The 17,766-nt window shown below is 46.7% G+C and overlaps 1 protein-coding gene across 1 annotated transcript in view; it reads left to right on the top strand.

The window, feature by feature from the left end:
- ARHGAP23 (Rho GTPase activating protein 23) overlaps positions 1-17,766 on the top strand; it is a 115,485-nt gene that overhangs the window by 81,612 nt on the left and 16,107 nt on the right. The window contains exons 11-20 of the mRNA XM_069751705.1: positions 7,552-7,689; positions 7,863-8,156; positions 8,532-8,593; positions 9,331-9,455; positions 10,384-10,505; positions 10,644-10,799; positions 11,534-11,612; positions 12,038-12,111; positions 12,488-12,577; positions 14,071-14,196. Of these exons, the coding sequence (XP_069607806.1) occupies positions 7,552-7,689; positions 7,863-8,156; positions 8,532-8,593; positions 9,331-9,455; positions 10,384-10,505; positions 10,644-10,799; positions 11,534-11,612; positions 12,038-12,111; positions 12,488-12,577; positions 14,071-14,196 (1,266 nt within the window). The remainder of the gene's footprint in view (positions 1-7,551; positions 7,690-7,862; positions 8,157-8,531; positions 8,594-9,330; positions 9,456-10,383; positions 10,506-10,643; positions 10,800-11,533; positions 11,613-12,037; positions 12,112-12,487; positions 12,578-14,070; positions 14,197-17,766) is intronic.

Here is a 17,766-nt window from a genome sequence, read left to right as displayed (position 1 = left end):
TGACAGCACCATTGGAGGACGTCCTTCTTGCCCTCAGTGGGACAGGAACAACAAGCGGTTAAAAGGACCCTCCCCACTCCACCCACCAGTGTTTTTCCAGTCCTACTGTGGATAGGAACAGCAAGCTTGTCCTCCGACAGTGCTGTACAGATGGTGGAGATTGGGGGGCCCAGCCTTTCCCTTCCCCACCGCAAGACATCTGTTGCTGATACCTGCCATGGGGGGTCCCTCAGGCTCCCCAGTGTAGTGCTGCTCCTGGGGTCGGGTCCGTTTCCTCCATACTGGGGGCTCTCGGTCCGGGCGCCTGTCTGCTGTGGGGTGCTTCCATTTGCGGCGGCCGTTCTCAGCGCTGCAGGCGCTTCCTGCCTCCGGGTCCAGCGGCCGCATCACTTCTGGCCACGTCACTTCCGGTCGCAACGAGCGCTGGAGAGCGGGACGCTAGGCTCAGGAGAGGCCTTCCAGCACGGTCAGACCGTGTGGGACGCGGTAAGGAGGGCAGGATCAACCAGGTAAAGAGCAATATAAGAACAGGGTATGGGGAGCTATGTGCCGCCGGCCATCATGATAAGGAGCACCCAGCTAGTGTACCTTCACAATGGAGGAATCTGCCAGACCTGAGGGGCCAGAGCTGTCACAGGAGCAAGTGAGTAGGCTATTTAAAGCCATACTACAATGCTCCTGTCTATCCCCCTATCCCCGTATTCGGTGGTCTCTGTGTATTTTAGGGAGAGTCTCCCAACCCTGCACCTGAAAAGAAAAAGGCTGGAAAGAATAAATGTCCCATTTGCGCAGCTAGATTCCCAGAGAACTGGCGGAAACCGCTCTGCAAGTCATGCACATCTAAAATCGTCAGCGAAGAACAAACTTCATTATTAACTAATATGAGAGCAATGATACGTCAGGAGGTTCAGGCATCCATCTCGAGCCTGAATCTTTCTCAGACCAGCCAGACAGAACCACAAAAATTGCGGTAAAGACCGATGGAGTCCAGTCCTTCTTCTGACCAAGAAGATACGGAGGAGTCAGATCAAGAAGAAAGAGAAGAACCATTAGAAAGAGGAAAGAAATATCTCTTCTCGGCAGCAGATACGGATGAACTCCTACATGCAGTACGTAACACCATGCAGTTACAGGACACTCAAGAGGAAACCTCAATTCAAGATGAAATGTTTGGCAGTCTGCATGCTCAACTCACGAAAGTTTTTCCGGTTAATAATCATATCCGTTCCATGATATTGGAAGAATGGCAGGAGGCGGAGAAAAGGCTAGTGGTACCTAGACACTTAAGACTCAGTTTACCTTATAATCCAGAGGATATAAAGGTTTGGGATGAAGTTCCTAAGATAGATGTGCCATTAGCAAAAGTGGCAAAGAAGATGGCGATTCCGTTTGAGGACTCCTCCGCGTTGAAGGATCCAATGGATCGCAAAGTGGATGGACTGCTGAGGAGAACTTGGGAATCCTCAGCGGCAATAATACGGGCCAATATAGCGGCAACCTCGGTAGCCCGGTCCATGCATTTATGGATGGACGATCTGTAAGAACATCTCAAGGCTAAAGGTACCTTCACACATAACGATATTGTTAACGATATCGTTGCTATTTGTGATGTAGCAACGATATCGTTAATGAAATCGCTATGTGTGACAGCAACCAACGATCAGGCCCCTGCTGGGAGATCGTTGGTCGCTGAAGAAAGTCCAGAACTTTATTTGGTCGCTGGACTCCTGCTGACATCGCTGGATCGGCGTGTGTGACACCGATCTAGCGATGTCTTCACTGGTAACCAGGGTAAACATCGGGTAAGTAAGCGCAGGGCCGCGCTTAGTAACCCGATGTTTACCCTGGTTACCATCCTAAAAGTAAAAAAAACAAACACTAGATACTTACCTAACGCTGTCTGTCCTCCAGCGCTGTGCTCTGCACTCCTCCTGTACTGGCTGTGAGCCGGAAAGCAGAGCGGTGACGTCACCGCTCTGCTTTCCAGCTCACAGACAGTACAGGAAGAGAGCAGAGAAGCAGAGCGCAGTGCTGGAGGACAGACAGCGGTAGGTAAGTATCTAATGTTTTTTTTTTTTTACTTTTAGCATGGTAACCAGGGTAAACATCGGGTTACTAAGCGCGGCCCTGCGCTTAGTTACCCGATGTTTACCCTGGTTACCGGCATCGTTGGTCGCTGGAGAGCGGTCTGTGTGACAGCGCTCCAGCGACCAAACAGCGACGCTGCAGCGATCCGGATCGTTGTCGGTATCGCTGCAGCGTCGCTTAATGTGAAGGGGCCTTAAAACCTCTAGAGATGTTATCCTCAAATCCCTACCGTTACTAAAGCTGGCAACAGGTTTTATAGCAGATGCTTCGACGGAATCTGTATGATTCGCCGCCAGAAGCGAATCCTTATCCAATGCAGCCAGAAGAGCTATCTGGCTAAAGACTTGTTCGGGCGATATTCAGTCAAAGAATAAACTTTGTGGGATCCCGTTCTCAGGGGATAAAGTGTTTGGGACTATTCTAGACGACATATTAGAAAAAGTCTCAGACAAATAGAAAGGGTTCCCTGAGGAAAATACTAAAAAAATACCAGCCCTTTCGTAGATCCCGGCCTAGTCAGAAGACAGATTACAGGGGGAAAGGAAGACTGGGAGATGGTCCTATCCCAAGGGTGGAAAAGGTAGAGACTCCATCTTCCAGGGTTCAGGTTCAGGAAAACCAAATAAATGACAACAGAGTGGGAGGTCGGTTACAAAGATTTCTAGGGGGTTGGCAGAAAATATCCAAAAACCCATGGATTCTGCAGGTGATTGCTCAGGGTTACAAATTAGAATTCACCAGTCCTCCTCCAGAAAGGTAACCAGATCTTATCCCCTCTTAAACTCTATGTGGCCAGACATCCAGGAGTTCTTAGAAATAGAAACGATCGTCCCAGTACCCATCTCAGTGAGAGGCAAGGGCCATTATTCACACCTATTTTCCATATAAAAAAAAAACCATCAGGAGACTCCCAGAAGATTATAAATCTGAAACCCCTGAACATATGGATAAGGCACAGGAGATTCAGGATGGAATCTATAAAGTAAACAATACCTCTCATAGACAAAGACCTGGTGATGTGCACCTTGGATCTAAAGAGTGTATACTACCTTGTCACAATACACGCTTGCTAGCAGAAATTCCTGAGATTCACCCTGACGAACAGAGGGGTAGTTTATCACTTTCAATTCAAGTGTTTCTCCTTCGGCCTAGCCTCGGCCCCAAGGATATTTACCAAACTAATGTCAGAGGTAGTAGCCTATCTAAAGATACCGTCACATTAAGCGACGCTGCAGCGATCTAGACAACGATCCCGATCGCTGCAGCGTCGCTGTGTGGTCGCTGGAGAGCTGTCACACAGACAGCTCTCCAGCGACCAACGATGCCGAAGTCCCCTGGTAACCAAGGTAAACATCAGGTTATTAAGCTCAGGGCCGCGCTTAGTAACCCGATGTTTACCCTGGTTACCAGCGTAAACGTTAAAAAAAAAAAAACACTACATACTTACATTCCGGTGTCTGTCCTCTCCAGCGCTGTGCTTCTCTGCACTAAGCGCCGGCCGGAAAGCAGAGCACAGCGGTGATGTCACCGCTGTGCTTTCCGGCCGCTGCGCTTACACAGCGCAGAGAAGCACAGCGTCGGGGGACAGACACCGGAATGTAAGTATGTAGTGTTTGTTTTTTTTTTTACATTTACACTGGTAACCAGGGTAAACATCGGGTTACTAAGCGCGGCCCTGAGCTTAGTAACCCGATGTTTACCCTGGTTACCAGTGAAGACATCGCTGAATCGGCGTCACACACGCCGATTCAGCGATGTCTGCGGGAGGTCCAGCAACGAAATAAAGTTCTGGACTTTCTGCGCCGACCAACGATGGCACAGCAGGATCCTGATCGCTGCTGCCTGTCAAACTGAACGATATCGCTAGCCAGGATGCTGCAACGTCACGGATCACTAGCGATATTGTTCAGTGTGAAGGTACCTTTAGGAATCAAGGTATTTCCATAGTACCATACCTAGATGACTTTTGGATAATGGCGAGATCAGAAAAGCTTCTCAAGATCGACCGCAATTTCACACTCTCCATTCTACAGGATCTGGGGTGGATTGTGAATTGGGAAAAATCATGCCTAGTTCCAAATTCCAGAATTGGGGGTCATATTAGATTCCAACGCCAGAACATCTTTTCTACCAGAAGAAAGACAGAAGTCGTTAATCGAGAACATATACCGGTTCAGGAAAAGCACTTCCTCTGTGAGGGAAGCAATGAGGGTCCTAGGCTTAATGACCGCCTGTATTCCCTGTGTGAAATGGAGCCAATTTCACTCACTGGGGTTACAGAAGCAGATTCTGAAATCTTGGGACAGAAGGCAAAATTCTCTGGAGAAGATGATTCTTTCTCCTTCGGTAAAGAAGTCCCTAACCTGGTGGACCATCCCGGAAAACCTTAAGGTGGGAGTTCCATGGATCCTCTATCCCTGTGTCACTTTTACCACAGATGCCAGTCAGTACGGATGGGGCGGGCACATAGGAAGGACATACTACCAAGGGAAGTGGAGTCCAGAAGTGTCGGCCAAGTCATCAAACTTCAGAGAACTTTATGCAATTTGGAAAGTGCTCTACCAGGCCCAGTCTCAAGTCAGAGACAGACACGTGAGGATTCTGTCCGACAATTTGACAGCAGTGGCATTTCTAAGGCACCAAGGAGGCCCAAGACACCCATCTCTACAGCACTTTGCAGACCAGATTTTCAGATGGGCAGAGACATTCGTTAGGTCCATCTCGGCAGTTCACCTGGAGGATGCCAAAAACCAGGTAGCAGATTTTTTAAGCAGAGCGACAGTAGATCCCAGAGAATGGGAATTGAATCCAGAAGTGTTCAGCAACCTGTGCCAGCAGTGGGGGACGCCTCGAGTGGATCTCTTTGCCACCAGGTCAAATACAAAGGCCAGAGCATTTTTCTCTCTCAGTCCTCTAGAGGGAGCAGTGGGAGTCGGCGCCCTGTCTCAACATTGGGGAGAAGGTCTTCTGTACGCTTTTCCACCCCTTCTACTGATCCCGAGAACACTCAGGAAGATACGGAACGAAAGAGCAACAGTAACCCTGGTGGTTCCGTTTTGGCCCAAGAGGAGCTGGTTTTCTCTTCTATCCAGAATGTCGACAGAAAGACCTTTTCTCCTGCCGAAGAGGCAGGACCTTCTGTGCCAAGGTCCGGTGTTCCACAGCAATCCAGATCCACAACTTGGGTTTAAGAAAGGCCTCCGGCCTAGTACCTTAAAGGTACAGATTGCGGCCCTTAGTGTGTTCTTTGACTCATCGTTAGCCTCCCATCCTTGGATAGCAAGATTTGCTAGAGCCATACAAAGAATGAGACCTCTTGTGGGGAAATCGTCTCCTCCTTGGGACCTAAATTTGGTCCTTAATGCCCTGTGCAGATCCCCGTATTTACTATCAGAGGACATGAACATAGCCAATCTCCTTTAAAACAGCCTTCTTAGTGGCCATCACTTCAGCTAAGAGATTAGGGGAAATGCAGGCTCTATCCATACAGGAGCCATACCTCCGGATCTTTGACGACAGAATAGTCTTAAGACTTAATCCAGCCTTTCTCTCCAAGGTACTCTCGTCGTCAAACATAAACCAAGAAGTAATTCTTCCCTCATTCTGCCAACACCCTAGAAACACGAAGGAAGGGGTCTATCATAACCTTGACGTTAGAGAGACAGTTCTGAAATACCTAGGGGCGACTGAAGGTTGGAGACGAGACACGAACCTGTTGATACATTACGGGGGACCAAATAAAGCTTGTAAGGCAGCAAAGTCAACCATTGCTAGGTGGATTAAGGCTACTGTTAATCTAGCGTATACAGCCCAGGGGAAGGATCCCCCAGAAATCCTTAGAGCCCACTCAATCCCAGCTATTGCTACATCATGGGCAGAGAGGGGGGAAGCGTCAGCAGAGCAGATCTGTAGGGCTGCGATTTGGACCAGTCTTTCTACTTTTGCCAGACACTATAAAATAGATGTCTCATCAGAGCAGTTAGCTTTTGGTAGAAAAGTATTACATGCAGTAGTCCCACCCTAGATCACCATGCTTTGGTATTCCTCCAATGGTGCTGTCAGGTGGTGAACTGGAAAACGGTAATCAGACCTACCGGTAATTGTATTTTCCTGAAATCCATCCTGACAGCACTACTAGTTCCCTCCCACTGCAAATTTGTATTATAGACTAATGTGATGTAACATTGGTGTAAATTTGTTGAATAAATTCTCTTTTTTGCATCCATCCAGATGTGGTACTTGGAAAATCACTGGTCGATGGAGTGGGGAGGGTCCTTTTAACCGCTTGTGGTTCCTGTCCCACTGAGGGTAATTCCTGGAAATACAATTACCAGTAGGTCTAATTACCGTTTTCTCTGCTCTGTTGAGGGCAAAGTAAAGTACTGCAGTGCCCAGGTGATGGGAAAGGTCAAAGAGCCTCGGCGCATGCGCACTGCAGTACTTTACCCTAGTCAGGGCAGAGAAGTACACCTACACAGGAGTGCAATGCTGCGGAGACTGTGTGGATGACGTAGGGATGCGTCATCCACACGAAGCAAGAAGGAAGACGGTATTGTAAGAAGATGGGAGGCACCAGACCAAGAATAGTGACACCCATGGGACTGGACTGCCCCGCAGGTGAGTATAATGAAAGATCTTTTTCTTGTCTTGCAGGTTGGGTTAGGGGCAGATGTACAGCATTATAGAATTTTATATCAGCTCTGAAAGGTGGTGGCCTTACTCATATCGGCCAAACCTGGGGACGGGTTCCCTTTAAATCGGCTTATTTTGGTGGCCTCAATCCCTTGGAGACTACACTGCCTTCAAAGAAGACTTCAGTACACAGTTTGGACAGTGGATTTCGACCTCCTCTTTAGAAACTCACTTTGACACGTCTTTATGGACTCAATTTTCCAATAAGATTTCACAGCGAAAACACTTTCCTCCAAACTATATCTGTACATTGGCAACAAATGAAGAAGGAATTCTGCAGGAGTGAAACGCAAGCACCACAGATACTACTGACATGCAGAAAGGCGTGGAGACGACCAGCAGAGTGACAAGTGGGCGAGGCCACTCATCGTGAGGATGTTTCTCGTCGCTGAGATTCATTACATACTTTGGTTCCTGAGAAGTGAGAGTGCAAAGTTCAAATTTCAGTATGGTTCACCATCTCTTTTAGAAGTTTCAGCAATCGCTCCGTAGTAAGCGGTATAATTTCCTATTTTACACTTGTTAACCTATAAAAGAACATGTCCTGCATTATCTTTGTAGATGGCGAGAGAACTGTCCTGTTGTCCTGACATCACATAGCCAGGAAGAGCAGATTGCCACCTAGTGGCCACAAGCAGTTGTAAAACTATTTGTCCAATGTCCCTGTTGCAGGAATTTCCGCTTTGTTATAACTTTATTACTATTCTTCTAGTGTCACTTATTTGGAGAACAAAATGTGCCATTACTTTGTATCTCTCTCATTCTTTGCAGTCTTTGGATAGCTTGGTTGCATCTGAGGATGGACGGTCAAAACGGCACTCGGCTTCTGAAATTTCAGATACAGAGCTCAGTGATGTGCACAGGGAAGGCTGGCTGCTCTATAAGCAGATTCTCACCAATAAGGGCAAGGTATGGCTGCGGGTCTGTTGTGGAGTGTACATGGAGACTTATTGTGACTGCTTGCTCTGTTTTATATGGAGGTATTTTTTCCTTTTACACATTTTTCATGTCTTGTGGCCACTCAGTGACTGTCCTCGTGTGTTCTTCTGTGTCATGGTGATTCTTCTCTTGTCTCCCTGTAGAAGGTTGGCGGCGGGCTCCGTCAGTGGAAACGCGTGTACTCCATCCTGCGCCCTCACCTCCTCTTCTTGCACAAGGAGCGCCCAGATACAAGGGGTCCGGGGCCAGGTGAGGAGGAGCAGCCAATCAGCATCCTTGGAAGCCTGGTGGACATCTCTTACAGCGAGACCAAGAGGAAGCACGTCTTCCGGCTGACGACACCTGACTTCTGTGAATATCTCTTTCAGGCAGAGGATCGGGATGATATGTTGGGCTGGGTAAAAGCCATCAGAGAAAACAGTCGGGATGAGGGTGAGGTAAGGAGGCTTTTATCTTCTTTTTGACGGATTTTTAGGATATAAAACGGTAAAAAGCTAGGGATTAAAGTAAGAAGTTTGTGGACCACTAATCTGTGCATTAGTCACTAAGAGAAGAGGGTTTTATACGACACCGCATTGAGTGTGTCAAGATGACCACCGCCGCAGGAGATTCTTCTGTTGTAACAATGCCATTCTCGACTTCACATTTATATTTGAAGTAATTGTGATAATTGTTTTAAATAATTTATATACAAAGGGCTAGGAAGCATCTGAATTTTGGAAAATGAATACAATGTATAGCAATTTGTAAAGTATCTTACCGACATGTTGGCGATCATACTATAAGTCCCAATTTCTCTCCCTCCATTCCAGGACCCAGGCTTTGCCAGTCATGCTTTGATTAACAAGAAGCTTAATGACTATCGCAAAGTAAGGTAAGATAACAGTAGGGTTGCAAATACACTTTCTCTGGCGCATGCGTTATCGCTCACCATCCCGGGTTGTGCAAACATGAAAACATAAATTCCATTATTGCCGCGGGCCTAAAAAATGTGAGGAACTTTATTAACGTGTTTCAATGAAGGTCAATTGGACCCCTAACTCAGATTGTTGCACCACTTAAAGGGAGCCTGTCAGCAGAATTTTGCACAGTAACCTACACACAATGTTATGTAAACTAGGGGGCAGGTCAGTGAGGGATCAGTGACTGGTCAGCAATCTGCATTATGAATACCTAATCAGAGCGCTACATGAGGAACCTCCCTCCAGGCCGCCTCGGAGCACGAGCATATCATTAACTCAAAACCGAAAATAAAGATTACACAACAACTACAAGACGGATTTCATCAACCATGGTATCATTGTAATCAGTATAATGGTGCCGACCTGACTCTGTCTGTAGGTCACTGTGCACAATCCTGCTGACAGGTTCCCTTTAAATGTCAGTCAGAGATTGATGTGGTGGTGCTGAAGTGGTAAAAAGCAGCAATCAGAACTACTGCAGGATGAAAGTGCCGATATCAGCTGTGCATGGAGCGGACACAGGTCCTGGGCATGCTTCTGTGAAAGGGTATACTAGAGTGTCACTTAATTTTTTTTTTTTTTTTAAATAAATAATTAATGAATGGAAATTCACTTTAAGGTTAATATTTCTATTCTATTTTTATTTTAGTATTACTGGGGCCAAACCTGATATGTCCCCTAAGGGGACACGAAGTTTAGGTATTCGCTCAGAGCTGTTATGGGCAACAGGGCTGGCCGCCCCTCGCTCACCCAAGCAGGACAGTGCTGTAAAAGGTAAGGCCGGGTTCAGATGGGCATTTTCAAAATCATCAGTTCTTCAACAGCTGATTGTTCACCCATATATGAACAGTATCTCATACTTGTGTCTGATTTTCAGTACTGTATGGAATCCATATTGTATGCATTTTAAACATCATCGTTTTCTGTGTTAATAGTTGCAATGGATCCATGAAAATCGGATGATATATGTATGGTAACTAGTGATGAGCAAATATACTCGTTGCACGGGTTTTCCTGAGCACACTCGGGTGGTCTCTAAGTATTTGGGCGTGCTCAGAGATTTAGTTTATGTCAACGCAGCTGCATGATTTGCGGCTGTTAGCCAGCCTGAGTACATGTGGGGGTTGCCGAAATACTAGGGAGATCACCCGAGCATGCTCAGGAAAACCAGAGCAATGAGTATACTCGCTCATCACTAATGGTAACCCATACGTGATTATTTTTTTACGCACACATTAATAATTGCCCAGTTAGATCTGAAAAACGGATTAAAGTAGCGCATGCTACAATTTTCTGTTCTTGCGTAAAAATGTTCATGTGAACTGCCACATTGGCTTGCATTAGTCCGTGCGCTGTCACCGGTTTTGCATTTGGACAGCACACTGACGTTTAACATGCTCGTCTGACCGACACCTAAGATAAGCAGGGGCTCTTCTGGAGATCATAATGGAATATAGTCTTTGGGTAGCATTGTGTAATGTCTGTGTTTCTGTATGCTCCTCTGCATGTCTGACAACTTCTGTTTCACCTGATGTAACTTGTACAGAAAATCCTATACATTTGGCTCTTCCCTTTTATTAGTGATTAAAAGGCAATCTTGTATACTAGTCCCAGCACGATGTTTTATATTGATCCACAGTAATACAGTATTGATTGTAAAACACATGGGAAATCATATGTCTCTTGGGTATGTTTTCCCTAGCAGAGGAAGGACCTTCTTCCAAAGTTCCTTGGGGAATCAATCTTATGAAGAAAAACAAAAAGTGTCCCCCAAGGGCATTTGGGGTGAGACTAGAGGATTGCCAGCCTGCAGTGGAGAACAAGGTGAGGATGCGTGATGATGTAGATGTAATGTATCTGTATGCTCCATATTGTTCTATAGTCCTGCACATACAGAGAAATCTTGCATGTCACGTATGCATCATATTCACATTCTCTTTTTATCTCTTATGTCACCCGCAGGGGGTTCCTCTGATTGTGGAGTTGTGCTGTACATTGGTGGAACAGAAGGGTCTGGAGTATTTAGGAATATACCGTGTTCCTGGAAATAATGCTGTGGTGAGCAGTCTGCAAGAACAGCTGAACAAGGGGCTGATTGATACCAACATACAGGACCAGGTAAGAGAAACTGGGATGGATGAATGTAGCTATGTCTTGCATGTATTGTGTAACTTTAATTCCAGTTTATGGAGAGAAGACATTATCAATATTCACGCTCAAAAATGTTGGTAGTTTTCATGTTCTAAAATAAGCAGCCATGTTGCTTTTATATCACATTTTGTATAAGAATACGTTGTGTCGTTTGTATGGCTTCTTTTTACCCATTTAGTGTCCCAAAATGTTCTGTTGGGGTAGTCAGCAGTAGCTCTCTATTCGGGTGATTAGAATGGTTCTGAGTGAAGAAAACCTTAGTGCAACCTATCCATCTTTAACTGTTATCACCTATCAGTAAGATTGGTGATTGCATGCTTATCGATGGGAGTCCGACTGCTGGGACCCACATGATCCAGAGAACTGTGCTCTGAAGGGACTGGTGGCCAGACATGCTTTTCACTTCTCCCTTTATTCTCTATGGGGCTGCCAAGAAATCCAGGCACTGTATTGGTTATCATTGCCAATCCCACATAGAATGATTGATCCAGGGGAGTTCATGTGTGGCCACCACCTCATTGAGATGGGGCTCTCCTTCAGAACCCAATTCTCAGGATTGTGAAGGTCCCAGTGGCTGGACCCCCAGTGATTAGCAAGTTAGCAGCTATCCCAGAAAAGTTAGCACCTATGTCTGTGAACTTCTAAAGACGGAAATTCTCTTTCACTGTTCAGTTCCTGACCTCATTATATTGCGGTTTCAGCGCTGGCAGGACCTGAACGTGGTCAGCAGTTTGCTTAAATCGTTCTTCAGAAAGCTGCCTGAGCCCCTCTTCACTGATGGTGAGTATGACCAGTGTTTTCACATCTTCTGCAGCTGGTGCTGTTCATTACTGTGGGCATCAGTAGAGCCACTGTACAACCATTGCTAGTGGACTGTTCATTGCCGACGAAATACCTGAATAAAATAAAAAGTGTTTTTCTGCACATTCACTTTAGACCATGCCATGTCCCTTACCCCCCTGAATTTGCCAAAAATACCTTCAGTTCTGTGGTTCTCTTGACAAAAACCACATGACAAAATTGCATTGTCGGGAACCATCAACTATATTTTTATAATAGCCCATTCAAGACCATCAGTATCCTCAAATATAATAGATGAATATAATGCATGAAATTCTCAAATTCCGTGTAGTTGGTAATTATTCATCTGCTGTGTCCACGAACAATGGTTATGACCACTACGTCTTTCATTGATTTCTTTTAAGACAAATACAATGAGTTTATTGAAGCAAATCGGTTAGAAGATTCCAAGGAGAGAATGAAAAGACTCCGCAAACTGGTAACAATTTCTGCTGATTTTTTTTTACACTTAATCCAATGTAAAATCACAATGCGCTTTCAATTCTGGGAGAGTCGAGCCCTGAAAACTTTGAAGACAAATTCAGTTCAATGTAGATTTTGTCCACAGGTAAACTATATAAGAGCGTTGAGTGATGGACATACCCTTTTATTTTCAATAGCAAATCCAATCTCCCAGTGGTTCTGCGAGACTGACCATAGTCACCATACAACAGCACAATGATCTGGTTTAGTAGTACCATTGGGTGTCCATACTGTTTCCCACCAGTTTGGTACTGGTTTACCCTGCAAATGGATTATGGGTAAGGTACTTTTGATCTTTCTTCTTAATAATATTGAAATATCTAACCTGACAGATTAAAGAACTCCCCTCATACTATTATGAAACTCTGCGATTCCTGGTTCGTCACCTGAAGACTGTGGCTGATCACTCTGAGAAAAACAAGGTGATGATTCCTTTTTTTTTCTTTTTTGTAACAGTAAGGTTGTTGGCTATGCATATGCTTAATGATGATCTAGAAGAGATCAGGATATCTGTAGTGTAAAAAACAAAAAGGTTGAAAATAGTAAACCCTCAATGTCTGTCCACTATTTCATCCTTCTTCTCCGCTAGATTTCTGAAACTTAACATGGACAAAAAAGAATTCATCGTCTTTCCCCATCTCACGCGACCCCCCAACGAACCTACCCATTACAGTAAATGGCTGCCCACTCTCCCCAGTCCCACAAGCTCGCTGCCTTGGGGTATTCCTTGACACTGATCTCTCCTTCAAACCACATATCCAAGCCCTTTCCACTTCCCGCCACCTTCAACTCAAAAATATTTCACGGATCCGTACATTCCTCAACCAAGAATCTGCAAAAACCCTATTCCATGCCCTCATCATCTCCCGCATCGACTACTGTAACCTCCTACTCTGTGGCCTCCCCTCTAACACTCTTGCACCCCTGCAATCTATTCTAAACTCTGCTGCCTGACTAATCTACCTGTCCCCCCGCTATTCCCCGATCTCTCCCCTCTGTCAATCCCTTCACTGGCTCCCCATTACCCAGAGACTCCAGTACAAAAGCCTAACCATGACATACAAAGCCATCCACAACCTGTCTCCTCCATACATCTGTGACCTCGTCTCCCGGTACTTACCTACACGCAACCTCCGATCCTCACAAGATCTCCTTCTCTACTCCCCTCTTATCTCCTCTTCCCACAATCGCATACAAGATTTCTCTCATGCATCCCCCCTACTCTGGAACTCTCTACCACAACATATCAGACTCTCACCTAGCATCGAAACCTTCAAAAAGAGCCTGAAGACCCACCTCTTCCGACAAGCCTACAACCTGCAGTAACCACCGATCGACCAAACCGCTGTACGACCAGCTCTACCCTTACCGACTGTATCCTCACCCATCCCTTGTAGATTGTGAGCCCTCGCGGGCAGGGTCCTCTCTCCTACTGTAAAAGTCATGACTTGTATTAAGATTATTGTACTTGTTTTTATTATGTATACCCCTCCTCACATGTAAAGCGCCATGGAATAAATGGCGCTATAATAATAAATAATAATAACCCGAGCAGGTTGTCAGGATAGATTGGCTGATGGAACCAGCGATTGTAGAACCTGCTGGGTAAAACCGGTCACGGCTGACATCTGTCTGCTCAACAGTTTTCTGTCTACAGCTATTGCCCCTCTTTTCCCCCATTGTATAGTATTGGGCACTTATATACATGTTATATAATACATCAGGGGTGATACGCATCTTCCTGATGCCTCTATTAAAGTGATCTGATGATGGTTTAATATATTAGCTGTTAGATACATCTTGTGTTTCACTATGGTATCTAGAAACTATGATTATGGCAGTTGCCAAACGACTTCACTACTTCGCCACATCTTGCTAAAACTGTTGATTTGTAACCTTAAATTTTCTTCTGCAGATGGAGCCCAGAAATCTGGCCTTAGTTTTTGGTCCCACACTTGTTCGCACCTCTGAGGACAACATGACCGATATGGTGACACACATGCCAGACCGCTATAAGATTGTAGAAACGCTTATCCAGCATGTAAGTACAGACATTTACATTACCCATATTGTTCCCATATATAGAAAATACTTGAGTATAGTATTGGACCTCCCAACAAAGTAAGGGTAATGTAAGCTAGCCCTACCACCATACCAGATTCATTATAGTGAAGTTGTTAGGACTTGCATCTGAAATGTATAAGGTGTTTACCTTTATGTATTTCTCCTTTTCTATTTTGAATGCTCTATTTCTCCTTCGCCTCATTGGGGGACACAGACCGTGGGGTGTATGCTGCTGCCAGTAGGAGGCTGACACCAAGTGATACAAAAAAAGTGATCTCCTCCCCTGCAGTATAAACCCTCCTGCTGGCTCTCAGCTAACCAGTTCTTGCTTAGTGTCTGTAGGAGGCACATGGGTCTGTTTCAGACCCCAACGTTTTTATTTTATTGTTTACTTTTCTGTAAATTTTTATTTTTTAATTAACGGAGTGAAGGGGGCGACGGTTCCTTTCAAGGTTCCGATCTCCCCCGAACCATCAACAGGCGAGCACGGCGAGTATACCTCCCCGTACCCTCTCCGGCGACGTTGGAAGCCATGCCTGAGCTCACTTCAGAGGCGACGGTTCCTTTCATGGTCCCGATCTCCCCACACCAGCAGCAGGCGACCACATGGAGTGTCGCCTCCATGTATCCTCTCCTGGAGCCAGGCCTAATGCCGGACAACTGGCCCTGTCCACCCCGGGGCTGAACTCCGTGGCTGTACAGAGGCCCCTCTCTATGGCGTCCGAGCAGCCCCCACTGTCCCACCACTGTGAAAGCGGATGGCACAAGGAGGCGGACGGGTCCTCTCCACCTCCCTAACAAAGGTATGATGGATTGAGGTTTATCCCTGCACCGTCCACGCTGCACAGAACAGCGCTGAAACCCACATCCGCGGCGGCTCCATGTCGGGACGCGCACCAATGGTGAGTGGATCCATCTTCAGTGGGATATCCACATGCTGACAGGCAGCCTCAGCCACTTCCCCTCGGCCCACCTCTCTGAGGTAACGCTCTGGATGGCTGCAAAAATTTAGCCCCTGGCTTCGGCCGATTTGTAGGCCGCATCCTGGAAGTCTTGCCTGGAACGACCCACTGGTGACGTCCGCCGGCTACAGAAATTTAGGCCCCGGCTTAGGCCTATTCAACATGGGAGCCATCGGCTAGCAGGGGCCGCAAGTATTCTAGAAACGTGCAGGCGTCTAGAAACATACAGGCATCTAGAAAACGGAAGTTTTTCGTTTCCTGCTCCCTCACCAATGATTTGATGACAACAAGGCTCTGAATATGGATTGGATATTGCCTGAGCTTGCCAGAGCTTCAGAGACTAAACTCCCTCGAGAGCATTTGCCATTCAATTCGGATAAGCGATTCACTGGACAGAAGCCTCTACGTGGGATGCCATGCCTGGCCTGTTTTTTAAGGGCGACGGGTCCTTTAAAGGGCACCGATCTCCCCACACCATCAACAGACGAGCACACGGAGTGTCGTCTCCATGTTTCCTCTTCTGCATCCAGGCCTAACGCCAGACAACCTGTCCTGTCCACCTGGAGACCTGAACTCTGTGGACATACAGAGGCACCCTTTTTGGCGTACGAGCTCCCCCCTCTGCATCACCACTATTTAGTGGATGATGCAAGACGGCGGACAATTCCTCTCCACTTCCCTGTTAAGAGGTTGATGGATCGAGGGTTCCTAATTTTTATCTCTGCACCGTGAAAAGAGGAGATGGCAAGAGACTATGACCTGCTGGATGCAGCCGCACATTCTGCCATGGGGCAGTTTAACGGGGTAGAATCTCCTGTGGTATACCTACCAATATCCCTACCTGATGGGTCATCAATTAAAAATACCACGGACTGTCAGATAGCAAATCTGGTTCGTTCCGTCTTGCGGCTTCGGGTCCAGCGCTCTATCCTCCCTAGCGGCCGCATGGATTGCTAGAGCAATGGTCTCCTGGCTGGAGACCTTAACTACCTTGATTCACACCAGCAACAACTGGCCAATCAAATCTTTTGAGCGGGAGACTGACAAAGGATTGTATAAGGATTGTCCAGCACAGTCTAGATCTAAGGGATCCTGGTTCCAAACAGGGGAACGAAAAGTAAGATCGACCCTGGACCTCAAACTTCTAACAACCTTTGACATGGTCCTCCTTCTTTGGATGGAGTCCCTCCGCTCAGCCATTACTTCAACAGAAAAAGGTGCAGTTTCCGGCATCCATCGACATTCGGGTTGCTTGCCCTCTGCAAAAATTCCTTCGCCTTTCCATTCGTCAGCAGCATTTTCAAGTCACAACCTTGTCCTTCGGCCTTGCTTCTGCGCCCAGAGTGTTCGCTCGGGTCATGGCGGATGTCATGTTTCTCTTGCACTCTAGAGGCGTGCTCGTCCTGCCCTGTTTGGTCTGTCTAGCCGCCCTTCCAGGACTATGCTGAGTCGTCTATATCTCTTGCGATACCTTCTCTCCTGGGCTGGCAGCTACACTTAGACAAGTTCTCCTCATTTCCAGCCCAGCAGATATCCTTTTTGAGGATGATCCTGCACACTTCTAGAAGGATGGTAATTCTTCCTCGAGACAAGGTCATGGCCCTTCAACAGGGAGCTTGCGCAAGGAGAGTTCTGAGGACTTGATTACTCACCCCCTCATTTCATTCGATTTGCTAAGAGAGTTCTGAGCAAAAATGGTGACGACAATGGAAGCGGTTTCCTTCGCTCCGCTCGTTTTCAGCAAGTCAAGTAGACTTTCAGACAATAGTCTCTGAGCTCCTTCTTCATCCAGGGCCTTTCTCCGGGCAGACTTTACTATCAGGGAAAGTCGTCCCGTTCTCCTCTGCGATATTCTCACTCTGACGAGTCTTCGGAGCTAGCTTCTCTGCTCTTTCAGACTTTTTTCCCTTATTTCCTTCGAGGCAAGGTTGTCCTCAGGCCACCTCCATCTCTTGTTACCAAGGTGGTACTGTATTACCACTGTTATGAGGGCATAGTTCTTCCCTCATCTCTTTTGGCTCCAGTCCACAAAATTGAATAAGATCCCCCATATTCTGGACGAAGTGAGTGCTCTGAGTAGGTACGTCTTGAGGACGGCGTCCTTCTGAAGGTTGGACATTTTATTTGGGCTTCCTGACGGTAGAGGAAGGCTTCCTGACATTTTCAGGAATGTTTTAGCCGTTTCATCGACCATGATAACATGGTGAATTCTTTTCACCATCCAGGAGTCCTTCCGTGCTAGATGTCAGCCTATCTCCCTGTCTATCAAGGGTTCTAGGCACCAGGCGTCAGCAAGGCACGCCTGCAAGCTTGCGGATTCGTCCAGTCCGCATGCATTCTTGAAGCACTATAATTCCCACACTTCCACAGATGTGAGTCTGGGCAGGCGGACTCTGGAGGCCGCGGTGGCGCACTTGTAAGTAGCGGTTACACAGGGCCTGATCTGTTGTTGTCCCCACCCAGGGACTGCTTTGGGACGTCCCATGGTCTGTGTCCCCCAATGAGGCGAAGGAGAAATAGGGATTTTTGTGTACTCACCGTAAAATCCTTTTCTCCGAGCCACTCATTGGGGGACACAGCTCCCA

Source organism: Ranitomeya imitator, chromosome 2 (assembly GCF_032444005.1).
Source record: "Ranitomeya imitator isolate aRanImi1 chromosome 2, aRanImi1.pri, whole genome shotgun sequence".
In the NCBI taxonomy this organism is placed as follows: Eukaryota; Metazoa; Chordata; class Amphibia; order Anura; family Dendrobatidae; genus Ranitomeya; species Ranitomeya imitator.
Note: the sequence above shows the minus strand (reverse complement) of the source record. Positions and strands in the feature narration are given on the sequence as shown.